The 27857-nt window shown below is 48.1% G+C and overlaps 1 protein-coding gene across 1 annotated transcript in view; it reads left to right on the top strand.

Annotated features, from left to right (window-relative positions):
• Positions 1-19024, top strand: part of LOC147673371 (uncharacterized) — a 44763-nt gene extending 25739 nt beyond the window's left edge. Inside the window, exon 6 of the mRNA XM_086947230.1 lies at positions 18206-19024. Within this exon, the coding sequence (XP_086803356.1) occupies positions 18206-18377 (172 nt within the window). The 3' untranslated portion in view covers positions 18378-19024. The remainder of the gene's footprint in view (positions 1-18205) is intronic.
• The last annotated feature ends 8833 nt before the right edge of the window (positions 19025-27857 follow it).

The raw sequence follows: 27857 nt of genomic DNA, 5'->3' as shown, positions 1-27857 counted from the left end.
GGAATCGCGAACATACAGTAGCATGTCGTCCGCGTAAAGGGATATATGCAGGGGTCTACTTGGGAATTGGAGCGCCAGATGATGATTCTTCTGCTGAACTATGCAGGCCAAAGGTTCCAGGGCGAGGGCAAATAGTAGGGGGGATAATGGGCAGCCCTGTCTGGTCCCCCTTCCTATATTAAAAGCCTCCAAGACATAGCCATTGATTTTAACTCTGGCCGTGGGTCTTGTGTATAATAGTTGGATCCATTGAATAAATATTAGGTGGAAACCCATCCTGTGAAGTATTGCAATTAGATAGGACCATTCAATGGAATCAAATGCCTTTGCGCCGTCTAGCATAACCGCTACAGCTTTCGTAGTTGGGGTCAGGTAGTGTGAGACCGCAAAGAGTGTCCTAGTGTTGTGTGCAGTGTTCCGAGAGGGTATAAAACCCGACTGGTCTGGGAGGATCAAATTCTCCATGAGTGGTTGTAATCGCGTGGCGAGAGCCTTTGCGAGAAATTTCGAGTCCACATTCAGCAAAGACAGCGGACGATATAAGTTACATCTGTCAGGATCTTTGTCTGTTTTAAGAAGCGCTATGATCAGTGCTTCCCGCAGCATGGATGGTAGTATCTGGACGTCATGCGCAGCCCCAAACATAGCCACGAGCCGAGGCACTAGGATATCTTTGTACGTTTTGCAGAATTCACAGGTGAATCCGTCAGGACCTGGAGCCTTGCCATTCGGTAGCAATTGGATCACCTCCGTCACTTCCTCAACAGTGATTGGCAGAGATAAATATTGCCTCTGTGTGTCGGAAAGCCATACAATGGCAATGTCCTCCAGATAGTGGAGCGTTTCATGCTGTGTAGCTACCGGTCGTGATTGATATAAGTCACTATAGTTTTGGACATAGCACTGCAGTATACTCATTTGATCTGTGTGTATTCTATTATCATCCCCTCTAATCTGCGTTACAGTGTGGGTTTTGCGGCTGGCACAGATTTTAGACGCTAGTATTCGTCCGGGACGCACACCCTCTCCGTACACTCTGGCTATGTGTCTTTTACTCAGATATTTGATCTCGTCCGCTGCGAATGCTTGATGTTCAGTTAGTGTGTTTCTGATTTCACTAAGTATAAAGGTTGTGGTGCCTCTTCATACTGATGTTCTAACATACTAAGTTTGGATTCGCAACGGGTCAGTTGTGTTCTGATGTCTCGCAATATCCCCGCCGTTGTGCTTATCCAGACACCATGTATTGTGGCTTTAAACGCCTCCCATAATAGGCTCGCGTCGTCAGTGGATTTGTCATTCAGTTGAAAGTATTCCCTAATTGCCTTTTCTATTATATCTGCATAGATTGAGTCAGTAAGCGCTACAGCATTGAACCTCCAGCTATACGGTGGCGGCGTGTAGTTAGGAATTTGTAGGGACAACTTGATGGGGTTGTGGTCTGAAAGAGTTTTGGGCATATGTGCGATCGCCCTGGTCCACAATAGTAGATCATCTGAACCCAGCCAGTAATCTATGCGCGACCAGCTGCCATGTGCTGCCGACGCATGTGTCGCTTCTCTAACTCCTGGGTTACGCGCCCTCCAGATGTCTGTGATATGTAAATCTAACAGGACATCATGTAGTTTGGCACGGGCCTGTGTGTGGTGTTCCATCGTGTTGCCCGATCTGTCCAAACTATCATCTAGAGCGATATTTAGGTCACCACCCCAAAGCAAAGTCTGATCATCCTCAGAATGTAGCTGCTGCCAAATCTCATGATAAAAATCAGGTGTATCAGTGTTTGAGCCGTATGTGTTAACCAGTGTCAGTCGCCGACCCCGTATCCTACCTTTGATTATAATGTAACGGCCATACGTGTCCAGTACCGTTATGTCAATTCTGAAATTTGTACCTTTCTTCACCAGGATGGAGACCCCTCTAGAGTACGATGAGTATTTTGAGCAGTGAATAGATTATGCCCACCTCCTTCCCACCTGTGCATGCGAGTGTGGAGCTTCGTGTGTCTCCTGGAACAGAACAATATCAATGTGCCACCTGTCCAGGCATGTGAATATCTGATGTATCTTTTTGGGGTTGGTATACCCTCTTATATTCCAAGTGAGTAAGTTTAATGTCTGTGCAGCTAACATAGTCTCAGCCATGGGGCCTGACAATGTGAATTGTGAACGTTCTCTGTCTGATCTAGATAAGATCTCCGTGTGAAAGATAACATATACTGCATGCAGGCACCACCTTGAAAACAGCAGACATTTTTCGTTTGGATGTCGGCAGTGCATCTTGAGCAGTCTGATCCATGAACTAAAACAGTGACCCCAGAGCCCCATCCCCCTCCCACAACAGCAGCCCAATCCTGCTGATGCCATACCCCAATTAAACATCCCAATTGCATAGAACCTTCGTGGGGATCACCCATTGGGGGGGTCTGCCTGGACTGCACGTCTCCATCCGATCTAACGGATGTGGACAGACTACGCTATCCAATAGCAACCTTAGTACTACACCATAATAGACCTTAGTAGCAATTATCAGTGTAATGCATAGAGCCCATATATAGCACAGCAGCTTGCAGGGCGCGTAGCACATTCCAACGCGCATGGCACATCACATTAGAACAGTGTACAAGCAATGTTAATCTGCGATGGAGTAAATGCTGTGCCAGTTACAGTGGTGGCAGAGTGAGCCATGGTATAACAAAGACAAATAGATAGCATAGTAAACAGAACAAGTAGGCCCTGGTAGAGTCCGCCATACAGATGTGCAGAGCGATCCAGATGCGTGCTGCATATATTCCAAGTTCACCTCTACACCTTGTGGCACCTTACCACACCCCTCTATCCAATGCCATGGATACCTGAGTTCCTGTGCAAAGAAGTCCGATGTGCAAGCACATTTGCATAGGGGGCAGCCATAGCCGCATCATAACCGCTTGGCAGTGCCGTATCCATACCGTTCCCTCCGACCCAATGTTAGTGCAGGGACATGTGGCATAGATCAACCACCTTTATAGAAATTGAACAGAGAGCTTACAGTACCAGTATGTTGATGTGTAGCAGATGTCACCTTTGCCCAGAGCGTAATGAAAGCCAGGGATGGGATCAAGCGGAGACATACGTGAAGGCATACATCGCGCCGTGACTCAGAAGCTTGTCTCATAGTTTATCAAGCCCTACATCCGTAATTACAGCCATACTTTCTCAGACCCTGTAGTGACCGTTCTGTACCTAGGTCTGTACCCCAGCCACTTCTGCGAGGATGGGGATTCACTCCCTCATAGTATAATACAGTTGTGCACTGAGTCTCTGCACCCTCCAGGTAATACAGCACCCATGGTATATCGAGATAGTTTATACCCATTCATGCTTGTGAAGTCGTGTGTACCAGTGAAGGGCAGTAGTACAGCATGTGGACTTACCCCTGGTGGGGCGCTCATCGCGATTCAGTTCAATGGTTATATCAGCCAGGGCAGTTCTTACCAGGTCGTCTGGGGTCATCCGTGAGCATCAGCGCCATCGACAGGACCATTTCACAGCAAAGTGTCATTCCTCGTCCTGTTCTTGTTCTTGACCTCATCTGTTCTTCCGGGCGGGCACAATGGTTTTGATGAAGTCGTTCGCTGCCTTGGGTATGGAGAGCATAGTTGATTTGCCATTCCAGGTCACCTTCAGATGCGCTGGGTACAACATGGCGTATTCTATCTTCAGGTCACGCAGTTTGGCTTTCGCTGCGTTAAATTCTTGCGGGCCTGCTGCACCGCCATTGTTTAATCAGGATAGAACTCCGGTCGGTTGTTTTGGAAGGTGAGGTCTTTGTGCTCTCGTGCCATCCTCAATATAGCATCCCGGTCCCGATAATTCAAGATGCGTGCCACTTTTGGCCTGGGTGGTGCTCCCGGTGGGGGACGCGGTGCCAAGGTGCGATGAGCCCTCTCCACAATAAATACCGACGATAGTGCATCTTTGCGAAAAAGTGCCAGGCAGAGTTCCTCCACATACGTCTCCATCTTGCCCATGTTTGTAGATTCTGGCACACCTGCGACGCGTACATTGTTGCGACGCGATCTGGCTTCCAAATCCTCTGCCCTGGACCTTATGACTTCCAGTATCTTTTTAAAACCAGTGCATTTAGACGTGCTCGCGCGTGCTTCATCCTCCACCGCCGATATTCTGGTTTCAGCCTCATCCAGCCTTTCACCATGCTTGTCCATCTTCGCCGCCATATTATCTACACGGAAGGTGAGGTGGTCCAGTTTACCGTTTATGTCCTGGAGACTGGATTGGATGGCTTTCAGAATAGACTCCATCCCCTGCGTCGCGCCACCCTCTACGTCCGTCTCTGTGTCGGAATGTGATGCAGGCGCCCGTGTTGTCCTGCGCTGCTCAAAATGAGTTTTGGTTGCTGCTTGTCCAGTTTCCCCATCTTGGAAAAGCGACCTTTGCTGCGGCTCCGCAGTGAAAATTGCAAAAAACACAGTTGATGGACAGAATGCAGAACAATGTCTTACATTCACCCCAGTACAAAGATCTGGGCCTAAATCCATCGTTTTTTTGCACTCCACACCACCCTAGGTCAGACAATGGCTATATGCAAATCAGCCTTGACCCTGTGCCTCATGGGAACAGTCCAGCCCGAACTACCAAGCCATGTCTTTCCTAGACCGGAATCAAGCATCCAAGGACCGGTTTCTGGATATCAGCCTTCTTCAGCCTGGATAGCTTGACTCCAGTGATGTGGAGAGCCTGGGACTCACGTCTAGCATACCCAGCCCACTCGGGGTGAAAATTGCAAAAAACACAGTTGATGGACAGAATGCAGAACAATGTCTTACATTCACCCCAGTAAAAAGATCTGGGCCTAAATCCATTTTTTTTTGCACTCCACACCACCCTAGGTCAGACAATGGCTATATGCAAATCAACCTTGACTCTGTGCCTCATGGGAACAGTCCAGCCCGAACTACCAAGCCATGTCTTTCCTAGACCGGAATCAAGCATCCAAGGACCGGTTTCTGGCTATCAGCCTTCTTCAGCCTGGATAGCTTGACTCCAGTGATGTGGAGAGCCTGGGACTCATGTCTGAGCATACCCAGCCCACTCGGGGTGAAAATTGCAAAAAACACAGTTGATGGACAGAATGCAGAACAATGTCTTACATTCACCCCAGTACAAAGATCTGGGCCTAAATCCATCGTTATTTTGTACTCCACACCATCCTAGGTCAGACAATGGCTATATGCAAATCAGCCTTGACCCTGTGCCTCATGGGAACAGTCCAGCCCGAACTACCAAGCCATGTCTTTCCGAGACCGGAATCAAGCATCCAAGGACCGGTTTCTGGCTATCAGCCTTCTTCAGCCTGGATAGCTTGACTCCAGTGATGTGGAGTGCCTGGGACTCACGTCTGAGCATACCCAGCCCACTCGGGGTGAAAATTGCAAAAAACACAGTTGATGGACAGAATGCAGAACAATGTCTTACATTCACCCCAGTACAAAGATCTGGGCCTAAATCCATCGTTTTTTTTGCACTCCACACCACCCTAGGTCAGACAATGGCTAAATGCAAATCAGCCTTGACCCTGTGCCTCATGGGAACAGTCCAGCCCAAACTACCAAGCCATGTCTTTCCTAGACCGGAATCAAGCATCCAAGGACCCAGCACTATAATGATAGCAAGACGTTATCTTTGATATGTACCTATTAGCGGCAATTCGAACGTGACCTGTTATCGTCGGTGGAGATGCTGCTATCCGTAGGTGTGCACATCAGCCCCCAATTTCAATGTCATTTGTGCAACTGGGTCCACTTCGCTGTGTTAGGTCTGTACGCCCAGACAGCGTGCACAGGAGGAAATGCGTGCGCTGGTGTCCAAAAATGCGCCTCGGCAAGGAAGGTATCCGGGCCTGATCTCCGCGTCCTATACCACCCGACGACCACGCCTAAATGGCCGCCTGGCGCGAAGAGCCGTTATGCCTCGGTTTGGCTAGATGCCACTTGGGGGGATTTGCTGGATTTGGCAGCCAATTAATTCCGTGTCTCCCTCGAGATTCACTCCTATTACGTGCGGCGTGCAGCTAATATATTTATGCTGTTAGCGATGCGGTACCGGTACTCTAGTAATCTGGTGTGTCTTATTGCCAGAACCGGAGCTTCATAAAGTAGTGCGGCGTGTGCGGTATGGATGGTCGATGCACTTCTCAATTACACCAGGCAATGTTCATTACATTCCCATGTCGCATACCTTGTTAGCAGGGTTGGGTGTACACCAGTGTGCAACAGGGGGCGCGGATACTCAAATGCAGCTTCCATCGCTACAGTGACACTAGGGCGGTACGCCACAACAACAGCCCCGTGTTTAGTGCAAGTTTGGCATCGCGGTCCGAAGAGCTCCGGGCAGCGTTATTCTTCAAGCGGACCACCGCTCGTGTTACCAGCTATGCATTAGTTCCATTTAATGGACAGACAGTACCATGGGAATGCGTACGGTGGTCTGTTGGCCTCACTATCGGAGCTCTGTGGGGGCCGCCATTTTGTCTCGATCGGCTCGGCAAATGTCCGCGCGCTTTACTCCGTTTTTAGTCTTCTCCTGGCATTACACAGCCATATAAGTGCCTTATCCGCATTAGGTGGTCTATTGTGAGGGTATGACGCAGTGGCTTGAAGTGTAAACGTCTGAGAGCTGAGATTGCAGCAACATCTTGGGAGCAGGCGCCATCTTACCCCTCTAGCGCAGTCGCGGCTCATTCAGGGGAGATTACAGGACTCCGCTCCACAATGCCGCTGTTTAAGAGTCACCCTCAGCAGCACAACATGTTCCGATTGCATCACATTTAGTTTGTTGGTGTGTTAGGTCGCTGATGTAGATCCAATTCCCGCTGTTCAGCTTCCGTGCGGCGGAGCTGGCGCTTCAGTCAGCCATCCCGCAGTGCGCCCTCTAGCACCCCACCTTTGTGGGCATCTTTTTGACAGTAGAGTTATCTTTGCCTTGAACGTCCAAAGCCCTTTTCCTTCACCCCGAAATTGGGGCCTACCTGTGCCCACTGTGCCGGACCGAGAGCCAACAGGAAGGTTGCCCTATCTCTACACTGGAGGTTTGAGCCGGAGCTACCAGGAACCTTGGCCTATTGTTATCCTGGGTACAGGAAGGGAAGCTAGCATAGACTATGGAACCGGTATGAGAACAGACCACGCTAGCCCCAAACAATGGTGACGGTTGGCAGAAACATCATGGCAGAAACATCAAGGCTGAATGCAAACTAGCTCCATCCAGGAACAATGATACAAAGTTCCTGGACCCAAGTGGAAGAACAGATCAAAGGTATTACTGCACCAAGTAGACTGGCAGCTGCTGTCTGGCCCTGAAGGCCTCTGAGTTTGGATGTACAGGGTTATATGAAGCTCAGAAAGTCCTACTTTCCAGGAACAATTTGCTGCTGATCTTTGGGCTGGGAAGGTCAGCACAGACCTGTATGGCTAGTGGGAATCCACAACCATTTAATCACCAAGACAGAACATGGTGTAGCTCACAGTGAAACAAGGTACCATTAGGAATATGTTTTAGAACTTTTCTACGTCTACATAAAAGGAGCATGGGGAAATCACTTGAAGGTAAGTGTGTGACTGGCTTTTCGAAGCAGATTTCTTGTAGGTTGGTTGTATTTCAATGTACTGCTGTGCTCTAGTGAATATTAATTATTTTCATGTTGGTTTATCGTTTTTCAATTATCACCCAGGCTTTCATTCAATTAGTTTTGTTACAGACCTTAATCCTGTGATATTATCCTTACCATTTTTGATTCATTTTGTTTATTGTTATCTTGTTCATTTTTTAACAAAATGTGGTTAGAACCTTAAAGCCATTTAGTCTTATCGCTCTCGTCTATCTATCAAACAGTACAAAATCATGCAAAAACGCACAATACAACGTAACTGTCTTAAAGTACGTACATTAAGTGGCCAGCAATTACCCATAATAGTTGGGTATTACAATAGTCTATTGTTACTAGTGAATATTCAGGACATAAAACATGTAAATGTTCTTCTTTTCACTGCCAGCAATGCCCTTCCCAAACTGTATCTACTGCAGAAGAACATCTCTCTTTGTTGTTGACTGCATCCACATGGAAATGTTTTACTTACACTTTTAAGAATATGTGTTCTGACAATATAAGAACTTTCTCTTCAAATCTAGCCAGCTACTGGATTTGCAGTGTAGGTCCCCTTACACCCAATAGTGACCATGAGGCTTACATTACACCTCACTTCATTTTGGTTTTCTGTGTTGTAATCATTTAGCTCCACCACTCCGCCATCTTTGATTCTTGCTCTACTTACTGTTTTCTCATCATTACTAAAACTTTTGTAATTGCTCTTGATTGAGCAAGTGTTATTTGTCTTGGAGCAGGTAAAGATTAGACATAGCTACTGAGTACATCAAGTTCTGGTATCTCACCACTCACGCAACCCCAAGATAGTCCAATTAAGGTTTGGCCATGTCTTTTTCAGATATACTGAACACCCAAATTTTGGAATATGTGCATGCCGTTGCAACTCAAAACTTTACCCTGACTCTCTGTCGGGGGAGCGCTGGAAGTTCCAACTCCAGTGTGTGCAACAGTAGGGAAGGTGTTGGAGGTAAATCCAACGCCTTCGTCCCACTGCTGCACACCTTTTGCATTGCAAAGGCATGCAATGTAATTGCATGCGTTGTAACGGTTGCGTTTAAAGAGCTGTTTCCCCATCAGAATATCCATAAGAAATGTCCTCTTTCTGCATCTATTAAAGAAAGAACCAAAACAAAACTTAATTTCTCTGCCGGGTCTAGGCCATGTTTAATGATGTAGGACAAGCCAAGATGGGAACGCACTGCGGTCTTAGCAGAGATGGCACCAATAAAATACGATTTTTGGAGAGATTGCTGCAACATAGTTTGCCGTTCCTGTTTTCGTGGTACATTGCACACGTTCCCCCACAACAAAACTTCATTGAAGAGGCAGTTTCTTGCTGATAACCTGCAGAAGTCCCTCTCTTCTTTCCCATTGCCTTTAACTGGGGTTACTTCACCACCCATTCTCCAGAAACCACTCTTCGGCTACGAAGCTCTACTTCTTTCCTACTGTCATCATCTGCGTCTTAGCACCTCAAGCCATCTGTGAGAAAGTGCCATCTTTTTTGCATCGATATGCCCCCACTTCTTGCTGAACTGCTTTGACTGAGTGTGCCCTGGGTTCCTTACAACCAGGTGCTCAGGGCCTGTGTTCCTTCCCTAAAACGTTGTTGAAACTAAAACCCAATTGGCATCTCTGGTCCCCTGTCTGCCCCTAGTAAATGGGACCCCAGGGTACCCGGGGCATGGTGACCAGAGAAGGCTCTTATTGTGCCACCCTTAGGGGTCCTGTACCCTGACCCCCACACACTGCCTTTACAGAACTAAACAGAGAGTCGACGTGGCACACATCCCTGAGTGCCATGCCCACAAACCCACTGCCCTGCCATACATTAGTCACCCCTCTAGCCGGGTGATCTATGCCAGTGGTGTGGGGACAGGTGCATGAGCACTGTGCCCTACAGTACCCAGGGCCATTCCTGGGCTCCGTAAGTGCAGTGCTGCCATTAAGAGTTTATGATGCCGGGGGGTCGTCATTACGAACTCCACAGCACCATGGTGGCTTCACTGAACACTGAGAAGTTTGATATCAAACTTCTCAGCACATTAAACACGCACTGATGCCAGTGTGAGATTTAATGTAAAATGCACCAGAGGGCATCTTAGAGATGCCCGCTGAAACCTAACCTACAATCCACGTCTGGACTGAGAGGCTGCCTAGGCTGCCACACAGCAGACATGTTGCTAGACCCTTGGGTGGAGAGCCCCCACTCTCCTGGGCCTGCAACAATGCACATCCTGGGTGAGGTGCTAGGTCTCCTCCCCCAGGATGGGCAGGTGGAAGTTTCAAAGGCCTGCCGCTTCTGTCAGCTTCTCCAGACCATTTGCTGTACCCAGCAACTGGCCCCCACCAGTTCTGGCCCCCACTCTAGCGGGAAGACTGGCGGGAAACCCTACGTCAGGAAGGGGAGTGTGCCAGCCTGTGCCAACCCCAACCCTCAGGTGCGAGAGGCGAGGTGAAGCACGACCCCGGGCTCCGGCCATCTTGAAGATAGGGAGCCCTGCCCAATAACAGCTAGGCTCCTGCCCCCCTCCCACAGGAGAGGAGCAAACTAGGGGGTGTACCCACCCTAGGATAGGGACCTATTGGTCCCTGCCCTTGCCCTACCTGTAACGCCCCTACATTCAGTATTTAGGGGCTCCCTGAACCTTCCTTCCTTAGATCCCGATACAAAAAGAAGAAAGAAGATCAAGAAGAAGAAGACCCGCCGTGCAGCTGCAAACAACAGGACAACACCCACTGACTTGGCCCCATCCCTACCGGCCTGTGGACCCTGGAACCTGCCCCTGCTAAATCCCAGCGACTCCTGCGGACAGCAACCTTGGAAAACCTGGAGGACCTGCCTGCCTTGACGCTCTAACAGACTGGGACTCCAATGAGCAGAGGCTCTGCTCCAGCAGCAACACCCCTGGTGCCAGCCAGGAACCGCAAATCCGGTCCACTCTTCACCCGCCAAGCCCGGCCTGTGCCCGAGTGATCCAAGACCACGAGGACATCCCCCCGGTGACTGGGACCCGAAGTCCAGTGCCCAAAGACCCTCCTTGATGACCCAGACCACGCCTGCAGCCTTAGAACCCGGGCCCCCACCAACCGCGACCAGCCGAGGGTAAGGTTTCCCGACACCCAAAGACACCCCTGCAACCGGCATCCCCACGGCCCCCTGTGCCCTCCTTTGGGGCACTCACCTCTTCTCCAAGATCCCAACTTACCTCTCGAAGTGGTGTGGCACCTGAAGAATCTCCGTCCCGAATCTGCTGCCTTTGTTCCCTTTTTACCTTTTCCATTGAATAACATTGGGCGCCCGATGTCTCAAAAGCACCCTGCAACCAGCCGCCCTAGTGCAGCTGGAAGTGCAACTACTACCCTGCTATACTTCCCCATTTGCCCTGAGTAAGTGACCAGGAGCCCAGCTCCTACAGCCGCAAGGTCTGCTTGCAGCCACCAACCAAAGGTCCCCTCCCCTCCATTGGATTGCATTGGGCCTTCTCTCTCTGAACCCGGCTGCCTCTGTGCCGCTGAGGGTGTACCTACAGTACCTTTCCGATCCTGGCTGATCCCTGAGTCTATGCCCAGAACCTTAACTTCACCAATCGAGTACTCACCTGGAAACAGATAACTCACTTTCCTACCATAGGATAACATTGACTGGTTTGACTCGAAAAAGTGCGAAGTTTTGAAACTCTAAAATATTCCTCTAAAATCTGCCGAGTAACGAAATCCGAGTGACTCACCTGCAATCAGGAGAGGAGCCAGTACTGTACCTTTCAGCCCAGTACTGAACCCCCAAAATGATTTTACCTATACTTACCGATAACTTGAATTTTCTCCCATAGGAAACCATTTACTGTTTTTCTCTGAAATTTCTTGTCTACTTTGAAAATTGCAAATATTGTTTACAAATCGTACCAAATAATGAAGCATAAATACTTACCTGTCTTAGGTAGAGACCCCAGTACTGAAGCTGGGAGTCCAGTCCTGGATTACTAAAGTAACAAGAACCTACTTTACCTGTGACTTGAATTTCTGTCCATAGGATAGCATTGCTAGTTTTTCACTGAAAAGTTTCGAAGTGTCCACTTTTAAAATACCTTTTTATTCCTTAAAAATCATTGCAGTAACTAAAACGTTTTTACTAAACTGTTATCAGCTTAGGCCTCAAGTCTGAAACCAGGATCCAGTCCCCGAGTTACCAAAGTAATCTATAAAGTAATCAGCTACATTTATGTAGAAAATCCCATTGAGCTCAAAGTTAGATGATGTTTAGAATTGTGTTGCCTACTGCAACTACTGTACCTATTGTGTCTACAAAGTTTATTGCATCTCTGCAAAGTAATTACCTGCAAGTACTCATCTTGAGAAAAGTAAATTTTTATACCTGTTGGTTCTAAAAATAAAACAACTATATCTTTGATATAAAAACAATTAGCTTAGAGTTCAGTTCTTGAGTGTGTGAGACCTTTTGCTGACTGAGTGTGTACAACAAATGCTTTACACTGCCCTCTGGTACTGCTTTATTGCTAGACCAAGCTACCACTTTTGAGAGTAAGGTCAGACCTGACTTTAACCTCTGTTAGACCGCTGGGGTTGGTTGACTCTATACACACTGTACCTTACTTTGGTCCGGTATGTATAGAGCCACTTTCTCACACCATCTCTGTGGTCCACTGTTCAGGTGGGACATACACATGGGCTGTCGTTATGCTTGGAGTGTATGGTGACACTCTACATTCTTCATAGTTGCTGATCTTTTTCTTTTCATAGAGAGAATAAAACTGTGCTCTTTGGTATAGTCCTATGTTGGGTGGTTTGTTACTCATCACTGTTATCGCAAATGGTACTGCACACAATACGGGCTGTCTTTTATCACTATACTTATTCTACAGGTTCTGTGTTCATTCTGAGGTGAAGTGTTGGCTACTCACTCCAGCGTCTGTATGAGTAGCATGTTACCAACAATCATCCACTTATAAGGGGTGTGCTAAGGAGGGTGGAAGTACATATGCCTCATGAAGCCATGTTTCTACTCATCCTGATCTCCAGTCCCCTACACCACACTTAGCTAGTGACGGCTGAGAGAACAGCGAGCATGAAAGTCATGCTTACTTCTCAGCTAATGCAAGTTCTCACAAAATTACAGAATTTCAGTCTAGGGATAATGCATTCATAAGGTGCTAATATGTTCTATACTCCATCCTCCTGCACAACAAGAGAATAAGAACAAGCATTTACAATGCAATGGTTTCGCCTTTGGAAACGTTTGAGCTATTGGCATTGTAAATGACAACATTTGTATTTATGTGTTGGTTTTGAAAATAGATAAATAAATGGCATTGTTATTTACATTGCCATTAGCTAAATCTCTCGCAAATGTGAGACTTATTGTACCCTACGGACGAGCTCAGCAGACAGCAATTACTACCACACACACACCTAGAGCCACACACACACACACAATGTGGCCACACATACACACGCACACTCAGAGCCACATACACACGCACACTCAGAGCCACACACACACACACACACACCCAGAGACACACACACCCAGAGACACACACACACACACACACACCTAGAGGCACACACACACACACCCAGAGCCACACAACATACACACACCCAGAGCCACACAAACACACACCCAGAGCCAAACACACACCCAGAGTCACACACACACACACCCAGAGCCACACACACACACACATCCAGAGCCACACACACACAGACACACACCCAGAGCCACACAAACACACACACCCAGAGCCACACAGACACCCAGAGCCACACACACACCCAGAGCCACACACACACCCAGAGCCACACACACACCCAGAGCCACACACACACACCCAGAGCCAGCCACACACACCCAGAGCCAGCCACACACACACACCCAGAGCCAGCCACACACATACACACACACACTAAGACATGTTATACCTAAAACAAATAATCAAAAACAAATTAGATAAATGCCAAGAAACAAAAGGCTTACCTTAAACACTAAACATGCCGACAAAAGCATTCCATTCACGGAAAACAGAGACAACAGCAACAAGACACGGAAACACGTAAAACAAACATGGAGAGGACATGAGACGGGGGCAACAGAGACAACAACACGGAGACACGCAAAGACTTAGCACAGAGACAACGTAAAACAAACATAGAGAGGACATAAGACGGGGGCAACAGAGACAACAGCACCAACACACGCAAAGACTTAAACGTAATCACATGCCGCTCGACAGCTCGCAGTGGCCTGTGGTCAGAGGGCAAATACAATGGGCGTGTGAAGGCGCGAGGGCAAACTACGCTGAATGGACCGCGGGGAGGGGGGGGGGGGGGTGGCAATAGACATCCCAAGACATAAATGCAACTGCGGCACAAATTGTCAAGAACAAAGTACATGACACAAGGGTCCAGCAACAAAAAAAAAAAACATTGTGAATTGTGCTAATAAGGAACACCCGCTACCCAAAAGACGGACAAACGGAGTAGTCCAAGAAACGCGGAAGGAGGCGCGAGCATAAGGAAATCGTCCATACTGGAGCAAACATCCGAAAAGACTAGGTAATCCCCCGGACACCATCGGAAAATACAGAACTTTGAAGCCAAAGGTATGCTCGGACCCTGTACCCCAGCGCTAAGGCCAAGAGCTATATACACCCTCTACATCCTCACAGGGGAGTCAAAATGCCCGGCCCATGTCCCAGTGCCAGGGGACTGCTCGTGTCGCTAAGATGGTCGCTGAATGCCGCCCTTGTCCCGTGAGCAGTGACCAAGCAGCCATGTTCGCTAAACTGGCCGCGGCATGGCGCCCATGTGTGTTTAGTCAGTGACCTAAGACTGCACGGACCTAAAATGGCCTCTACGTGGTCCCGATGACGGCGTGCTCCTGAACAGATGGCACCAAAAGACAATAGCAATGACCCAACTTCCCGGCCGCAATGGACACTGAGGCCGCTAAAGGTGACAGCACGATAATGCCCTAAAGCCTTCAGGGAAAGAGAGGAGGGGGCCTCCGTTACCATCCCACGTGCATGTACTCTCCCCCAATGGCCACCTCCAGTCCCAAAGACTCCCCTCAAACCAACCTACCGCACGTTGGTGCTAGCACGGGGGGGCGGCATAGCGCCCGAAGGTAAGGGCACAACAAAACCCCGTTAGCTAGGAGATAGGACGATAATGACACAGGCGACAAAATGCTGCACCACTAAATAAAAGTCAACCTAAGATTGGAGCACAATGCGGTCCCGCCAGATGCGCCGCCCGACTCCGGGCCAACCCTCCACCCCCGCAGCAGACACGGGCCGTGGAAACAGGAACGGAGAGCAGCGGACCCGCACCGAAATAAATTAACTGACTAGGCAGAGCAAAAAATTAAATAATCGTGAAGGCACCGCCAAGACTACAACTCCCAGAATGCACTCATTTGTTAAATATAGCCCATGACCGAAAGCTTGGCGTTGCATCAGCATGCAGCTATGTAATCAGCCTACTATAAGCTAGAAACGTTGTTTCCTGCTGTAGAATACATCCCTGGGGTGTTGTCTGCGCCCTAATTAGGCGTGCATCACACAGCTACTCTGAGAGTTTCTGGGTATGAGTGCAGAGCTGTGCCCGAGCCTGTGCATACCACAGGCCATGAGCAGAGATCAGCTCAGTGAGCTAAACTCCCTCAGCTGAGGCATGCAGGAATCTGCAGGGCACAAGTGTGAAACCCAGCAAGATAGACTCGGCCTCCATCCTTCTGAGGCTGGTCAATTAAGTGCCATTAAAGTGAGTAATAGTGACATGTATTCTTTATATACAGCGCTTAGAAATGCATGAGTGCTGCATGATACGTCATATCAAGTTATTTAATATGCCATAGTAGCCATCAGCAGACACGCGAGTTTAGGGACACACGGTACCCCTCGATGACTGTTTAGGATTTATTTGTAAACGTATTAAATGCTAAATAAAATACTGCAGTTTCATGGGTCCGGGAACTGTTGAAAAAGCCGATACTCTGATCCTTCGCTCCCTGGTCTGGTGAACGAGGACAAGGCTCGGAGGCTGCTTTAGAAGCCACCGGTGAATGGCCGTGAGGAGCCCTGTCCTCTGACGAGCTTTATAGAAGGAGGAAGTGAGGTAGTAGGAGAAGCACCAGGTGCAAGGGAGGGTTTGAGGGACTTCTATGGTCCAGACCACAACCAGGGGATGCAAACTCAACCCGAGTAACATTTACGGCTGTAGGTAGAGAGAATTTCCAAATCTCCCATATTAGACAGCAGGGGGTGCTTTCCTCGGCTCAGCTCTCCTCTTACAGAGTTCTTGTGTGCCTTTGTCCAACTGAAGGCACCGCCAAGACTACAACTCCCAGAATGCACTCATTTGTTAAATATAGCCCATGACCGAAAGCTTGGCGTTGCATCAGCATGCAGCTATGTAATCAGCCTACTATAAGCTAGAAACGTTGTTTCCTGCTGTAGAATACACCCCTGGGGTGTTTTCTGCGCCCTAATTAGGCGTGCATCACACAGCTACTCTGAGCGTTTCCGGGTACGAGTGCAGAGCTGTGCCTGAGCCTGTGCATACCACAGGCCAAGAGCAGAGATCAGCTCAGTGAGCTAAACTCCCTCAGCTGAGGCGTGCAGGAATCTGCAGGGCACAAGTGTGAAACCCAGCAAGATAGACTCGACCTCCATCCTTCTGGGGCTGGTCAATTAAGTGCCATTAAAGTGAGTAATAGTGACATGTATTCTTTATATACAGCGCTTAGAAACGCATGAGTGCTGCATGATATGTCATATCAAGTTATTTAATATGCCATAGTAGCCATCAGCAGACACGCGTGTTTAGGGACACACTGTACCCCTCGATGACTGTTTAGGATTTATTTGTAAACGTATTAAATGCTAAACAAAATACTGCAGTTTCATTAAAATGCAATTAAGCGGTTTCCAGATTTTCTTCCATAGGGCGGTCACACTTTAGCTATAATGGAAAGTCTTGGTTTTTCCCCCCAAGAATCCATAGCTTGCCAGGAGCAAGCAAAACTCTGGCTAGTTGCGAGCAGCAACAGAGACAGTGGACGTGTGAAAGTGAAGACAGGGGAACACGCATACAAACCCTGTGTGGAGATATCTGTGTAAAGCCTGCAGGGGGAGGACACACAAAACATACCCCCACACCTGTTGACTGGCAAGCCACAGAGCCACTTACTTTAAAATCACAGCAGCCCTCCAATGGCAGCCTTTCCGATGTACACAATGCAGAGGGGCACAAAAATACAGCCTGGGGTGTTAGTGAAATAAAGAAACTGCACTGGTATTGTTGACAAACGCAGCTTCTTTTAGAAAAAGAGGACAAACAAGAACTACATTAAAACAAAATACGTACATATTTGCAAAATAATTACTGTGTCGCCCACGCTACGCTCGGTTTAGTAGCGACGCGACAAAATTTCCTTTAACACGTCTCGGTGTGGCTTTCTCTTATTTCTAGTAAATAGACGTCCGTCCTCGCCTCAAACCAGGCATGCGCTGCTCGACCGCCGCACCCAGCATGACCGAGCGCAAAACAGAAGCAGGAAAATATAAAAAACAAGCAACGGAGAGTGAAAGGGGAGGGGGGGCGGGAACGGGCAAACAGGGAGGGGGCGGAACGGACAGCGGGAGGGTGGGGGGCGGGAAGGCAAGGCAAGAATTAAAAAAAACACTCACCTGGACTTCTTCCGGCGGCCGTGGTTGGCATGGAATGACGAAAACAAACGAATTTTAAAAAAAACGAAACTCCGCCGACCGCCACGATGACAACATCGCAGAGGCAGAGAGGGAAAAAATCGCAGGAACGCCCTCGAATCTGGTCCGGCCATGACGGACAGATCTCTGTTCCAATGGCTAGCCTCCATTTATGGAGCTAGCCAATGGAACAGAGGGCGTAATCCCAAGTCCACTCTGTTCTAACATAAGATTTCGCCTGCGCCGAAAAGCTGCGCAGTGCGTAGCCTTCGGCCAGGCGAAACCTAAAAATGAAAAGGACAATAAATAAATTTGAAATCTAAGCAAGTTATCGTTCATGACATAAATATTTACCTTTTTCTAAACTCTGAATCCATATTGTGCCAATCATATAGATGGTATTGTTCAGTCGTTTCACCATAAAGATGTCTCCGGGAGTTCTGCACTCAACGCATCTTTGTGATTTGAAGATCAGAATTACAAATCCTCCAAGACCAACTCTTAAGTCTTTCCAAACTCAGCAAATTTGGCAAAAGCAACATCTGTCCTTTTCAACTCTTAGAAACATCTAAGCCGCGATATTAAATGGTCTTTAAATAAAAATAGGTGATTACTATTTTGCGAAAAAACTTTTATGTTTTTAACTTAAGTATGATACATATTACATTTGCGCTGGAACTCACTACTCAGTGTTACCATAAGGAGTGTTTTATTGTTAATTGAATGTTTTCCATAATAGTAACATATGCAAGACTTAAAAATGAATGATATTAGATTTATTTTTATTGTCTCATTTTGTTTCTAAACAGGCTTTGGAAATGGGGACAGCCAGATAACTATAATGGAGAAAACTGTGCCACAACAGAGCAGACTGGAAGTCCCAAATCCTGGAACGATGATCGATGTATGAAATCATACAGATACATATGTGAGAAGGATGCAGACCAGGTGCTCTTCAGTAGCACTGGTGTATTCTCCTAAACATCTCAGGCTAGTAATCCATGTCTGGAGTCTGCCTTTGCGATTATTCATACATACACCTACTTGCAAGACATATGTTTCTATGTGACGTCATCAGTGCAGCAGCCAATCAGTATAATCATCTTTAGCAAGGAGTATTGAGAAAGCTAAAATGATCCCTCTGTAGAGCCCACTATCACTGGAATCCATTATGGTTGCTCTAGGAGTAAGACGATGTATTGTGTGACTTGGACGAGAACAAGTTTGGACCCTAATGACAATTGCAATTCAGAGTAATGACTTCTAACTAGAAATATAGGAGATGCAATAATAATAAGTGCCAAAACAAGGAACCGCGTCTGAAGTACTCAGATTGGAACTTGCGTATTGTGAAGATCAGCATATGTTCTTTATGTAATGATCTATGTCCCTCTTCGAAAACTTTTTTACAGATTGAATCTTGACATACTTCTGGTTGGCTGTCTGTTGAACCAGAAAAACCTCCTGAAGATAAATGTGTTGATCCTTTATGCTTCTGGCACCCCCCCCCCCCACAATCCAAGAGCTGTCAAGATTCCCCATTCATGCACTTTTGAAAAGGACCTAATGTATGCACAACTCTCATGGACACGGACGCAAAACATTAAATCAGACATGGACTCCAGTGTAAACAATGGGCACTGGGCCTTCTCTTCCTGTGCTTTGTTATGGTCATGGTAAAACAGATGTGTGGGCTGATGGACGAGCATATAGAGCCACATGTGTGCATGTAGCATCTTGAGTTTAATTCTGAAATAGATGAAGTACCCTGAGACTAGTGTACCTGGGGGGGGGGCCGTATACAGGAGTTGGGCTTTGATTATAAACTCCTGGTATTTTTAGTGTGTTAGATTAGAAATCCTTAAAAGCTCTAGATTGACAATTCACTGCGCGGCAATAGATAAAGGCCTTTGATGGTCGCAGTGGCCTTTCGGACATTTTGGAAGACTTCGAAGCTCTTAGTCAGTTCTCATGTGTTTTTTTTTTTTTTAAAGGTGGGAAGTTTATACCTGAGTAAGACTGCATCCTTGAGCACCAGTTTGGAGAGGTATCAGGAAGCGGGCACATCTGAAAATGAAGTGCTGAATTCCTCAGGTAAACAAAAGTTAACCAAACAAAAGGAGGCACAATTAAATGCATGCAGAAGTCCTTCCTTTAGACTGTAGTGAATTGCGTTCTAAAAAAGAAGATATAATTCAGGTGAATAGAGAATTGGTTAAGCAATTTTTAGTGCACATAATAAATACAGATCCAGTATGAGGCTGCTCTTTGAACAGCTGTAGAGAAAAATACTGCAGGATGAATGCTCTTCAAGGTTTGGAGAGTAGGGGTAAACAACAATGACATTACTAGCATAAGTTACCTATATTGAAATGGTGATAGTTACAGGTCCTTCTTGTTATTATTCTTAAAGATAAGGTTTGGCCAACCAAACATAAGAACACTGGAAGAATATGAATGTGTGTATATGTGTGTATATATATATATATATATATATATATATATATATATATATATATATATATATATATATATATATATACATATATATATATATATATATATATATATATATATATATATATATATTTATATATACACATATATATATATATATATTTATATATACACATATATATATATATATTTATATATACACATATATATATATATATATATATATAACTAATATACTTTTATTACATATATATATATATATATATATATATATATATATATATATATATATATATATATATGTATATATATATATATAGAGAGAGAGAGACTTAGATGTTGAGGTGTTCAGTGGTTCATCTTGTGAGACTCTGCCCCTTTCTGCAGCCTTCTAAGACCCTCTTTCTTTCTCATTTATCTACATTTGATATAAATGTTACTAAACATATTTATGATCCAGTGCGCATACATTTTAATTAGTTTATGAAATGGTTAAAGGCAAGGTAGCAGTAGAATTATCAGTGTAATTGTGCTTGCTTTATTTTCATGGTTTGTTCATTCTTAATTTTATCTGTATTAATACATTTGAATAAAAGGTACTAAACAAAATCTCATATCGGCTGAATAATTCTTCCCTTTCGGGGACAAATCAAAATAAGGTAAGAACACACAGCATTTCACTTATAAACTTATTTAAAAGAGAAAACAATGTCAATTTCGGCAAGGCAATGAGGTCTATTAAGGTCCACCAGAGGTCAGACCTATGGTGGGATCTAGTGTTATCTTATTAGTATGTCTAGTGCACAATTCTACCATTTGGTGTGGTACTAAAGAGCTCTCTGAGCCTACGCACCTTTTCCGTATAGTTCAGGGGTCTTCACCCACCAGCTGTTTGGTTTATAAATAGGTACGTCAAGGGTCAAGGGTCAGCCCACAGTGACTGAGTGACTGAGTGACTGGAAGGGAAGCTGGGCTCTGTGAGCAGAGGTGGCCTGCTGTTTTGTTGTGATGTAGTGTTATTTAAAGAAATGTCTATTTTGCTCTTTAATAATCTGGATTGGGAGGTCCTAATGACACTGGGATACAGTTCCAGATTCGAGGGACACAGAGTCCATTGCCTTGTTAGGGCTCGCCTGCTGATGCGCTTGCGCATAGCTGGCGAGCTATATTATGGCTTAAACAGAGTTTAACCATCAGGCGATTTGTTGCAGTGCCCAAGAGCGCGTGCACATCAATGCCACCAGCCTCCTCAGGCATCTCAAGCTTCCCCCAGCCGGCATTTCTCCTCCCCTAATAATTCACTGCACGGCCGACCAGCCGGCACATCAAAGGCTGCTGCTCCCGGCCCCTATTCTTCCCTTCTTGCCTCTCCCCGCCCCCACTTCCCACCACAGCAGTGCTGAGGGCTTGTTTATATTGCAGCCTAACCATCTCGCACGCTGCTCTTGAAAAGATAACCGTTGTTGGTCATGATAAAATAAACGCTCTAATTATTTTATCAGGGCCACACAGAATTTTATAAAGTCTTTTGCTGGCATTTTCGTTTTATGCTGATTGCTATTTTACACCTTTCACATGCTGGCGATTTGCTTCAAAGGAATACATTCATCCTGGGGAGGCGCTAGGGGGCGCACAGCGAGATGGCTGCCTGAGCAGCAGCTCCGCCGGGCGATCGTCAACTTTGGTGGATTTCGCCGATATCGCCCCGGCCGCCCGCTCCCCGAGCACTTCAGCAGACGGGGGAAGTGATGCGGCATTAGATGTGGTGCAGAGGGCCCCCCGGCAGACATGGATTGCAAGGTTAATCGTCGGTAAAGGCTATGGAGCGTCCGAGTGCCTGACAAGCTGGCCGACGCTGGGGGACGTATGCACAGCGGAAATGGAGCAGGCAGACTTCAATCGTCCATCTATGCCACGAACAGCGTTTCGGAGGTAGGGTCTTAATCCCTGGACCTTCCGATGCCGCTACCCTATCCTTTTCACGATACAGAGTACCGGGGACCCCCACAATAACACCGAGGCTAATGCCTGACAATATGGCGGCTGCATCTGAGAAAACGCGGGCATAGCTGACCCCTCTCCGGACACAGTACACATGCCACGACCTTGCTGGTCCTCCGGAATAACTGCGGAGGTGATTGCTGTCTGTGACGCACCCAGCGGGGACTGCAGGACTGTTCGCTGGCGAAAGTGGAGGAGCGTCCGCGTGCCTGACGGATAGCTAGCGCTGGATGACAGAAGAGTGACCTGAGTGAGGCGGACAGTCTCCGCTCGTCCGTCTGCGCCGACTACTACACTTCGTGGGTACGGCCTTGCTCCAGGAACCTTCCGATGTCGCTGTCCTGCCCCTTCAGCCTGCAAGAGAACAGTGCACCTCTTCAATAGCGCCCAGGTTAGTGCCTGACGGAGTAGCGATGGCTGACTAGCAACCACATGCGTATCTGACCCCTCTCCAGTCGGCGCGCAAAGGCCCCGGCCTTGTTGGTCCACCAGAGCGGAGGCGGGGGTTTGCAGCCTGTCACGAGTCTGTACCTGCAAGGAGGGCATACATACTGCGCTGCCTGACTAGCGACATTGTACGCAGTGTGCGAGCGTAGTGCCTGCTGCGACCACACGCCGCCTCGGGGGGCGGTGAGGCCCGGGAGCTCATCAACACGGTGCGCTGCCACATCCTATCGCACGTACTGCACTGCTGAGTGGCCACTGGCCGGCCACGTTGAGTAGGACTGCTGGAGGCGGGGCGGCCAGCGATCGGCCACATAACCTCACACCCAGGCAAGTGTCGACTTTGCCCTTTACAAAACGCTGTGGGACGATATAACCAACGGCGGACGTACCAATTGTGGAGATCACCACGGCGACGGCGACCAGAGTTACGAGGGCATCGGGGCCCACGAGCAGGAAGACAGTATCCACGACCACCACCATGGGTAAGCCGGACAAGCAACAACAGAAACTGTCATTTGAGGCCAAAAAGGCGCAGAAGTCAACCGACGAAGTGGTGGAGGATGGCGATGGGGCAGGGCCTGTGCCCAACAATAACATAGAAAAGATCCTACTGGCGATTCAGTCGAACCTGCAGGACATTAATGGCAAGCTGGATAACCTACCTTGCAGAATGGACGGCATGGCGGCACGGCAGGAAAAGCATGGCGAGCGTCTGGATGAGGCCGAAACACGCATATCCGCGGTCGAAGATGAGGCGCGAGCCTCCACCTCAAAGTGCGCAGATATGGAACGACTCCTGGAGGTGATCAGAGCGAAGGAGGAGGATTTGGAGGCGCGCTCGAGACGCAACAACGTACGGATCGCGGGCCTGCCGGAGACCACCAACACAGGACGGATGGAGACCTACGTGGAAACGCTATGTAAGGACTTGTTCGGTGCTGAGGCCTTATCGCCCCTATTCATCGTGGAGCGTGCACATAGATCACTGGCCCCGAAACCACCTCCTGGCGCCACGCCGAGACCGATTGTGGCGCGTATTCTCAACTACCGCGACAGGGACACGATCCTTCGACTAGCGAGAGAAAGAGGGAAGATTCAGCATCAGGGAAACTCCTTAGAGTTTTATCCTGACCACACGGTTGCGGTCCAGCAGGCCCGGAAAGAATACACCACAGTGAAGGCCAAATTACGTGATTTGAACATTGTGTATTCGATGATGTATCCGGCGCGCCTAAGGGTGGTATGGAAAGAGAAAGCGATTGTGCTGACGTCACCGAAGGCAGCACAAGAATTTGTTAAGAAGGTGCAACGCGAGATGAGGGACAACTCGCAAAATGAACAGCACCGTGACTCGGACTGAAGGCATGGGGTTGATTCTTAATCTGTCAATGGTGAGTTTCTTGTTCTGTCCGAATACATGCGTTCTAGCATGACCACTGTTGCCCGCACTTGGAGGGCCCGCATGACTCTGATCTCCTGAGTGAACGATTGTGTTGTTGGTACAACATAGACTGCATGTTTGGATGGAGGGGGCCTATTGGTGCACAGAGACTACTGTTCGATAATGTGGGGGTAATACTGACTTTGGATTGTAAATGCCCCACGATCCGTGCCCCCTCATTTGTGCTGTACTGACAACACTGACAAGCAACACTGGTGCCATTTGGCGGTTACACTGTGAAGCTCGGTACACGTATAGTGGGCCGCTGAACCTTGTGTGATATACTTTGCTTACTATGCACTAGCTTTGCCACGCTTCAATCACAGACTACCTTTGAGGTTTCCGATACACTATGTGTGGCGATCAGCACATGTGGGGGGCGGTGGGGTCTGTTCTTTGCTGTTTAAATAATGTAACTACGTTGAGGTCGCACTGCTCCAGGCATGTTGTTCAATCTGCGGCACTGTTGATGTGTGTTCGGGGGGTGGTGGGGGGGGCGGCGAATGATCACCTAAACTGCGTGTCATACAGCTTATTTAGTATCGCCCACACCTGTACACCGGGTGGAGAGTTGTGCCCCTGGCGGACCTCTGTGAGGGTATAACCCAATAAGAGTTTTGGTTCTGGGCACTGTAGTTATGGTTGTGAATGTTACGGAATGGTGCACTGGATGGGAATGGCTTCGGCAGGTTGGGGTTGCTGGAGTGGGTGGGGTAAGGGGTGGCGGGTTGTTTGAATGTATATTTAGACCGACAGAGTATGAAGTATCTTTTCGTGCTGGTTCCCCGTTAGTTCTGGCTACCGCTGCACCAATTAGGACTCCTACTGGGGAGGAGCTGGCAACTCCTATACAGTTGACTGGGGGGATGCTGTCACGCATTATGTCACTCAAATTTGATGGGGTCAAGGGAGTCGGGTAGAAGCAGCTTAAACGTTCTCACATGGAACATTAGAGGATTCTTGCAGCCACGTAAAATAAGACAGATCTTCGCCAGCCTGACAAGGTGGAATGTGGACATAGCATTCCTACAGGAATCTCACCTGGCACCACACACACACGCTCAGTTGGGGTCAAGGTGGGCGGAGGGGGTTTACAGGGCCTCCTACTCTTCCTACTCTAGAGGGGTGATCATTTTGGTAAAGCGTGGGGTGGGGTTTGAGACTCAAACTGTAACGCAGGACCCATCTGGTAGATTTTTGCTGGTATCAGGTACATTGAGAGGCCAGAGAGTGACGTTGTTGAATGTGTATGGTCCTAACACGGACGCCCCGGACTTCTTCCGGGAGGTATGGGGACACTTGCAAAAGCACAATAGCATGCACATATTATGTGGGGGTGACTGGAACATGACTCTCCGTGATGGCTTGGACCGATCATCTAATTCCGTAGAACAACACAAGCAGTCACGCCTACTGGTGGGACACATGATGAAAGACCTGGGTTTGGAGGATCTTTGGAGGTTGAGAAACACTGACGCATCTGGGGCCACGCACATAACGGCTTCACATAACAGCTGGTCCAGGCTGGATTACTGGCTAGGCACCAAAGACCTGGCGCTATGGGTTCGTCACCTGCAGGTGCTCCCCCGCACACTTTCGGACCACAATCCCGTCCTCTTGCAGTTGGAAATTCCACGATATATACCACCTCCCTTCCAATGGCGCTTTAACTCGCGTGCCCTAACTGACACGGTTTATGCAGACACCATTAAAAAGGCGATAAAGGATTATTTTGACCTTAATGCTCCGTCGACTGACGACCCTTGCATCCTTTGGGAGGCATTCAAGGCCACGATCAGAGGGGTCTGTATTAGCACCACGTCGGGGGTTCTTAAGGATATTAGGGCCCAAATACGCAGATGCGAGCAGCAGATGAGGGACCTGGAATCCCTATATGAGTCCACTCAGGATGCCCTCCACCTAGCTAAACTCCGGGAAGTACACACTGAGCACACAGACTTTCTCGACTCCGAAATGAAATACCTGAACCGTACGCATGTGGCTAGAGCCTTTGGAGAAGGAGGTAGGCCGGGGGCTTTTTTAGCTCGGAAAATATGTACAGGTCGAGGTCCTACTGCGATACTTAGAGTGAAGACTAAGGAGGGAGAACCACAGACTCATGCTGCAGACATATTGAAATGCTTTGTTAATTCCTTTGGGTCACTCTAAAGGTCCCAGCCCACAGCCCCGGCTGCTGACACCTATGACTACCTGCACGATGTGGCGATTGGTTGGCTGTCGGATGCGCATAGGGAATACTTAGCAAGGCCTATCACGGCGGATGAGGTAACTGAGATAATAGGTTCACTGCCGAATGGCAAGGCACCTGGCCCGGATGGGTTTACCTCGGAATTTTACAAACAATATGCGGACATCCTCGCACCACACTTAGTGGATATGTATGGCACCTCATTTGAAAAGGCGGTGCTCCCCCCCACGCTACGCGAAGCCATGATTATCGCTCTCCTCAAACCATCTAAAGATCCGGAGGAGTGCGACTCGTACCGACCACTGTCACTAATAAACGTTGATTCGAAAATCCTTGCGAAACTTATAGCCAAGCGACTGTCATATCTGATGACCAGTTTGGTCCTGCCGGACCAATCTGGCTTCGTGCCCTCCAGATCAACCACGCATAACACTAGGACTCTCTTTGCACTCTCGCACTACCTACAGCCCTCGGTCAAAGCGGTGGCGGTCATGCTCGACGCGGCAAAGGCGTTTGACTCCATTGAATGGCGATATATGATCACCGTCCTAAATAGAATGGGGTTTCCTAAGCGATTTGTGCAGTGGGTCTCCCTGCTTTACACGCAACCACGTGCCAGGGTCAGAATCAATGGATACGTTTCGGATCAATTTGCAATTGAGCGAGGGACGAGGCAGGGCTGCCCGCTCTCGCCTCTATTATTCGCATTAGCACTGGAACCTCTGGCCTGTCTGATACGGCAGAACTACAGAGATTCGGCTCTCAACTTCATAGCCAGGCCGCTTCACATATCATTGTATGCGGACGACATGTTACTGTATGTCCGTGACCCTGAGACTCACTTGAACGCCCTACTCCGGGAATACATCAGATTCGGGGGGCACTCGGGTCTGGCCATAAATTGGTCCAAATCCTCTATAATACCCCTCACTGACACCACCTCCCCCTTCGTAGTGGATTTCCCGCTAGAGTGGCAACAGGACCCGATCAGATACCTAGGGGTCATGTACCATAGAGATCCAGAAGAGGTGCTAAGGGCGAACTACGGTGTGGTGCTCTCGAAACTGGAGGACAGTATCAAGCGCTGGATACATCTGCCCCTCTCACTGGCCGACAGGATAGCGGTTGTTAAAATGAACGTACTGCCCAAACTACTATACCTGTTTAACAACATTCCAATCACACCGTCGCAGGCTATATTCCGTCGAATAAACTCCCTGGTGAGGACCCTGATCTGGGCGGGCAAACAGGCCCGTGTGGATCTGCGGACTCTTACACTTCCACAGGGCGGTTTCAGTGTGCCTGATTTCCTCCTATACTACCTATGTGCGCAGGCGCAATACGCGGCGTATTGGTACCATGCAGTTCCATACCTCGCCCATGCAGCTATAGAGGAGAGCGATGCGCATCCTGTTCCCCTCACAGCAATAATCTCACATACCCGCCCCCCGCTACATGCTAGGGATATTAACACGGTGGACACTACGGTCAAAGCTTGGCACAGACTGGGGCAACTGGCTCATAAGACCCCACTGTATGCGCCGGCCATGATGCTACACCACCATCAGGAGCTGTCAGTCACTGGGGAGAGTGTCGGAATGTCCCTACTGAACAGAGCTGGTATTGATAGGATGGGGGACGTGTTTCAGGGAGGCAAATTCGTAGGCCTCGACAAACTGGGATATGTTCAGAACCAAACATCCATGTTTCGCTTCACATATTTCAGACTCACTAGAGCCTTGAGGGAACACTACCCAACGTTCCCTTCGGAACCAGAATGCCTTGCACCACTACAATTATTGATCGCAACTAACGATTTATCACACCTGGTGTCTAGACTTTATTCAGCTGCACAATCAGAACTAGCTGGACACGAGTTGAAGGCAAAGGGGCGGTGGGATGCACT

The sequence above is a fragment of the Lissotriton vulgaris genome, chromosome 12 (assembly GCF_964263255.1).
Source record: "Lissotriton vulgaris chromosome 12, aLisVul1.2, whole genome shotgun sequence".
NCBI classification, from domain to species: Eukaryota; Metazoa; Chordata; class Amphibia; order Caudata; family Salamandridae; genus Lissotriton; species Lissotriton vulgaris.
Note: the sequence above shows the minus strand (reverse complement) of the source record. Positions and strands in the feature narration are given on the sequence as shown.